Here is a 6,185-nt window from a genome sequence, read left to right as displayed (position 1 = left end):
TCTGCCCCCGTGCAGGGGGAGGCTGGTGGGGCTGGGCTGGTGGCTGTGGCTCAGGATGGTGGTTTTCCTGCTGCAGAGGCTGCCCGTGGAGGCCTGTCTCCTGAGCCCGGGCTGGGGGCTGCCCCAGCAGGACAGGCAGCGGGCTGCGTCCTGGAGGAGGTGCCCGCTGAAGAACATGTAAATCCAGGGGTTGCAGCAGCTGCTGAGGCTGGCCAGCAGCATGGTGATGGTGAAAGCCACGTTGGTGGACTCTGAGGAGGCAAGGGAGAGAGCTGAAACCTCCACCAGGCTGGGGCAGGCTCTGGGCAGAGTCCCAGTGTGCAATGGGTACTTTCTGGCTCTTTCTGGCTTGAGCTCTTGTCTTTTGTCCTTTTCTCATCTGCCTGGCATTTCTTTGGGAAGGAACATTGGCAGCACAGCAGGCAGAGCTGGGCTCTGCCCTTGGCTGAGGTGGAGATGTGCTGTCCTGGGGATGTGTGGCAAGAGGAGACTTTTTGGACCTAGGAGAGGGACCTGCTCCTGAGGCAGTCCTGGCAAAGGACAGGAGCAGCAGGCACAGGTAAAATCCCCCTGCAGTCACACCCCAAACACACCAGCTCCTCAAGCAAATTCTTACATGAGGGAAGAGACACACATGTCAAAGATGTCCCCTCACCACCTTTCCATGTCCCTCTGGGTGATGGTCAGCAGCCACTGCTTTCCAGAGCTATTTCTGGTCAAAGCAGTGATTTAGATCTGCAAACAGCTTTCTATAAGTACTCCAGGGGAGTGAATCTGTAGCCATCCCTCTGACAATTAAAATGATACAATCAGACTGCACCTTCTCATGGAAGATGCAACGGGCACCCTGTGTGCCTGGGGGACCCTGGGCTCTGCCAGGGCTCTGGGCTGCAGCCCAACACCCCCACCACTACTCACCATCATCAGGAGCATCGTCGTCCCACACCGACCACAGCTGCATGCTGAAGAAGGGGGCCCAGCAGGCCACGTAGGCCACCACGATGACAAAAGTCATCTTCACCGTGCGGATCTTGGCGCGGGAGATGGTGCGCACGCTGCTGACCCGGGAGGGCTGCCCGCCGGGGCACTGCCCGCCCTTCTCCCACCAGCAGGGAGCTGGAGAAGCAGCTGCTGCAGCCCCCCCCGTGCTGGGGGCACCGCTCTGGGTCTTGCCCTTGAGGTTCTTGCAGATCTCGTAGCAGATGAGGCTGTAGCAAACGGTGAGGATGGCGACAGGCAGGATGAAGATGCACAGGGTGGTCCAGGTGATGTAGGCTCGGGCTCCCCAGGGGTACCTGAAGTCTGCCCAGCAGTCCAGCGGGCCAGGCGGGGCGGGCGGCGGCCCAGCCGGGGGCCCCCGATCATCAGGTAGGCCTGGCGGCCGGGCTGCTGCAGCGTGCGCAGCGGGTGGCACACGGCCAGGTAGCGATCCAGGGTCAGCACGATCAGCATGTAGGTGGAGGCAAACATGCTCAGCACCTGCAGGTACTTGACTGCCCTGCAGAGCGGGTCGGGCCCCAGGAAGCGGTAGGTCATGTCCCAGATCATCTGTGGCAGCACCTGGAAGAGGGCGACCCCCAGGTCGGTCAGCCCCAGGTGCAGGATGAAGAGGTGCATCCGGCTCATCTTCCTCCGCAGGCGGTACACGGCCAGCAGCACCCCCACGTTGCCTACAGTGGCTACAGCCAGGATGGTGGCCAGCACCCCCACCTCTGCCTTGGCCAGCTCCTCATCCCGGGTGTGCAGGAGGGTCAGGTTGGGGTCCCCTGCCAGGGTCTGGGGGCTCAGCAGTCCCAGCCCGTGCCCAGGCTGGCTGTGATGAGTCCCATTCCAGCCCCAGCCTGGCTCCATCCCTGTGGGGAGCACTGCAGCAGCACAGGCAGCTGTAACACTGGTCCCTGACAGCCTGTCCCAACCCTTCCCTGCCCAGGGCTGAGTGTTTTGGGTCAGAGCTGTCCCTGAGCTCTGCTGCACCCACTGGGGGGGCTGGACATGCCTCCTCCTGTGCTCCACCCCACTGGGGCAGGTTGTCACCTCCTTCCCCTCGCACAGCTCCACGCTGCAATAACCTGTGCTGTGGGGCTGCAGTTCCCCTCTCCTGCCGGGCTGATCCCTGCAAATATTCCCAATGAGCAAAGAGTTGCAAGAGACCCTGGGTCAGTCCTTGATCTTTCTCTCCCCTGCCCTAAACATTCCCAAATCCTTGTTTCTCCTGGAACTGCTCATCTTGGATGTTCCTCCCTCCCCTCCACTGGCAAATGGAGCGCAGGGGGTGAGTCCTCTTTGTTGCTCCCTTCTAGAGCAGCCAAAGTAACAGAAACCCCTGCAGAGGCTGCAGCTCTTTGGTCTTTTCGTTCCAGGAGCAGTAAAACCCGGGTCGGGGTGTCGGAGGGTCGGGGTGTCCCTGGTAGGCGCTGCCTCCCCTGCTGGCTCTGGCTGGCAGGGCTGGAGGCTGCTCCGGGTTTTATAGCCCGGCAATTGGTTCTTTCCCCGCCCGGCCCCCCGGCTCTGCGGGCTGTCCCGGGCAGGTGACAGCCGGGTCCCCTCCCGGGGCCGCAGTCCCTGGGCTTTGCCAGCAGGTTTTGCCAACTGCGATTTCTAGGCAGGAGCAGAAGGCTGGGAATCCTCCCGTCCTTGTTCCCAGCAGCCTGGCAGGGCTGAGAACACTCTGCCCACCATTTGCACTGTCCCTGAGCAGTCAGAGTCCCTCAAAATCTCCTCCCTTGGCTTCTCCTGGATCCATGGGAGAAGCCTCTGCCCCCAGAGCCGGGCTGGGGGGGCTGGGGGTCCCACCAGAGCAGCAGGAGCCTGACCCTGCCTTGGTGCAGCTGGGGCTCAGCCCACAGCAAAGCCAGGGGAAACATCATCTCCTGGCACAGTGTCCTGAGGCTGCCTGTCCCCATCTGCTGTGCCCTCCCGCCGTGCAGGGGCTGGAGGTTGTCCCTGAGGCAGGGCAAAAGCTTAGTCCTCAGCTAAATGCTGCTGTTTTACAAGAAAACACCTTGGAGGTGAGAGGTGCAGGGTCCTGCTCATCCCCCGAGCAGCTGCCCCATCCCTCATCTGCACAGAGCCTGGAAAAAACATCCTGGGGGAGGAAAAGCTGCTGGGGAGAGGGGAGCAGCAGAGGCCCCAGAGCTGCAGGCTTCGTGGGAAGGTGAGAGCCAGGGGAAAGGTGGTGGGCAGCAGAAACACCCTAAAAGGACAGATGTGCTACAAACTGCATGGCTGAAAATACAGATGTGACCACAGCTGGAATGTGTCTTGCCAGCTGTGATCAAGCACAGGGCAGGAAGCTCAGGCACCTGCTCTCCTGCCTCTTCTCCTGATCTTCCCACTCTTTTTTGACCCTCCAGTGTATCTTCCCACACTGTGGGGCTGCAAAATATTTTGGTTGCACAAACATCCTTGCACACCTACACAATCATCCCTGCACACCTACACAATCATCCCTGCACACCTACACACACATCCCTGCACACCTACACACACATCCCTGCACACCTACACCCACATCCCTGCACACCCACACCCACATCCCTGCACACCCACACACACATCCCTGCACACCTACACACACATCCCTGCACACCTACACAAACTCACGTTGGCTTTGCAACCTTCAGGCTCTGTGTTTCCTCTGCTGGCCATTGAACTGTGTCCACAAGGAGTGAAACCTCAGTTATGGCCAAGGTTTGTTCCTTTCTCTGCTGGGGAAAGGGAGCAGCAGCAAACAAAAGAAACACATGGGCAGGGGCATCTTCTGAGCACTTGTCTGCTCGTCATGGGTCTGTTCTGGCTCCCTGTGATATCACAATTAAGCTGCCTGCAGGAAGGCTCCTGTTTGCTGAATAAAGATTTGCAGATCACCTCTAATAACCATAAATGATCCCAGTTTGTATCTAATGAAAAGACATTCATCCTTATAAGAGAGCTTATGGATATAAAGTACCCCTGGCAGGAAAGTGTCTGGCTGAGGTGCTGGAGTGAGAGGCAGGGAGGAATTTCAGTGAAGAATGGAGGTTTCTGTATTTCTGATCAGACAGCTGAATTTCTGGGAGATGCAAAAAACCCTGCAAAGCTCAGAATGCTGAGTTGAGGGTTGATCTGGAGGGGCAGATCCTGCAGAGAGAAAGGACCATTTCAGGAGTTTTGAGGGCAGACTCAGCTTTTTCTGGCATCAGTTTGATTTGGGAGCAATTCCTTGGGAGGTTGGCTCTGCCTCTAGCTTTCCTCCACCAGTCCCAGCCCACCTGTAGCTATTTCAGCTGTTTCCCATGAGCCAGCCCTGGAGGAGCAGAGGTTGGAGGTGTTGCAGGATGGTGAGGATGCTGCTCTTTATTTTTTTTTTTGTAATATATCCTTTTGTGTGCCCAGAGGAGGGAGGAGGTGTTTGCTGTGCAACCCTCAGGGCTCTGTGCTGCTGGTTACTGCTGCCACAGGGTGATCTGAGCCCTGAAACAGCATGAAAACTCTTGTTGCAAGGTCTGTGTTTCCCTCCCCTTCCCTCTGGGTGCGATGCTGGGGCCTGGGACCGTGTCACTGGATTTTGAAGCTCTTACTTGGTTTGTCAAGGTAACACTGGGTTATGTAGCTAATTTTTGGCAGCTTAGCATCAATGCACCGTGAAGCATCACAGATAAAAAGCTGCTTCTATCACCAGCCAGCACTCTGCCCTCCTTTACTGCAGAGCACAGGGGTGAGGGGTCTGTGATTGCTGAGGCTTTTGGCACAGCAGCTGGTTCCTTTGCTTTGTGGGTAACTGCTAAACAAATAAATAACATTTGTTGGCTAGAGCTGCCATGCTGGCTTGGCTCCCTTCTCCACAGAAATACTCTATTTGTGGTATGTGAGGGTGTTAAGCTCACATTGCTGACAGCACAGAGCAGGCTTGCTCTGTCTTTTAGCATTTAATCACTGAAATGTCTTCTGTGGTTCAGGCCAGGAAAAAGCAAGATGTGGTCATTTTGCACTGGTTCAGATGCTGTGAAATTAATGGTGTTGCAACTGCTTTGTAGCAGCGTGGGATCATCTGCTTGGAAAGGCTGAGGGCAGCACTCAGGGCTGGAAGTTCCTGGTGTCTAATGTTACTTTTAATGCCAATTCTTTGTCAAAATTAGGCTGTGGATGACTTCCCCTCCTGGAAATAGAAACTGCTGAGGTTTTCCAGTTCTTAAAGACTTCAGGCTCTGTGAAAGCCAAGCTCATTCTTACTGTTGACCTAACTCTTTGTAGGCCAGTCCTTTTGTTTTTCTCAGACTTGGGGAGGTTGGAAGCTGAAAACTTGATGTAATTTGAGTTTTTATTGCTTGGAGAGTTCTCAGAAAAGCGACCTTGAGGTGCCTTGTCAGGGAACCAGATTTCTCTGCTGTGTGGCCATTGACCAGGGGATGGGATTGCACCTGTTCCTGGGAGAGCTGGAGGGATTAGCAGAGCCCTGGTCTGTCCTGATACCATATGAAATGTCCCCAAAAATGAAATTCTCTCTAAATGGACACCTGGTCCAACGCTTGCCTGTGACTCTTGGTGCTCTCTGGAGGGAGGGAGCCCTGCTGGAAAGCTGGGCAGCAGCTCCTGTTGTGAAGCTCTGGGAACCACAGGCAGGAGCTTTTATAGTTTTCAGGTAATTATAAGTCACATGTGTCAGTCTCCCCTTTTCTTTCCCCCCTTCCCTTATTCAGATTGGGGTTTTTTTTCCCATTTAATTAAAACCTCTGATGCTGCTTAATATTAGAGAGCATGTCTGGGCATATAAATAAATATGCAGAACATGTGGCAAGGGCCCCAGAGCTGGTGAGGGACACTGGGAGGCAGAGCCAGCAGTTTGGATTTTAATGGGAAAAACCAAGTGAAGCTGCGAAAATTGGCAAGGAGAACAACAAAAGCTGACAGTGTTGCATCAAAGAACCAAACTATAAAGTATCGGTGCTTAAAAAATGCTGCCTGGATGAGAAACTTGGGGGCCTGAGCTGCTGTGTCTGAGCTGTGAGTTTGGCTCAGCCCGGCTGAGCATCCTTCCCTTCATCCTTCCCTTCATCCTCCACCCTCTCTGCTGTTTGGGGCCAGCCCTGCCCACCCAAGCACCCCAAGTCTCCCAAAACCTGCCCACCTGTTTGGGTGCCCCCCAAGCCCCACAGCCTGCATGGGAAGGGTCTGGGCCAGCCTGCTGCCCTGGCACTGCAAGGTGA

General features: G+C 55.7%; 1 protein-coding gene across 1 annotated transcript in view; it reads right to left on the bottom strand.

The window, feature by feature from the left end:
• AVPR1B (arginine vasopressin receptor 1B) overlaps window positions 1–1,851 on the bottom strand; it is a 5,694-nt gene extending 3,843 nt beyond the window's left edge. Inside the window, 3 exon segments of the mRNA XM_009997523.1 lie at window positions 6–251; window positions 919–1,344; window positions 1,347–1,851. Coding sequence (XP_009995825.1) covers window positions 6–251; window positions 919–1,344; window positions 1,347–1,851 — 1,177 coding nt within the window.
• Between the last annotated feature and the right edge of the window lie 4,334 nt (window positions 1,852–6,185).

This window comes from Chaetura pelagica, unplaced genomic scaffold (genome assembly GCF_000747805.2).
Source record: "Chaetura pelagica isolate M959 unplaced genomic scaffold, ChaPel_1.0 scaffold215, whole genome shotgun sequence".
Classification (NCBI taxonomy): Eukaryota; Metazoa; Chordata; class Aves; order Apodiformes; family Apodidae; genus Chaetura; species Chaetura pelagica.
This window is presented reverse-complemented; position numbering and strand designations above follow the sequence as displayed.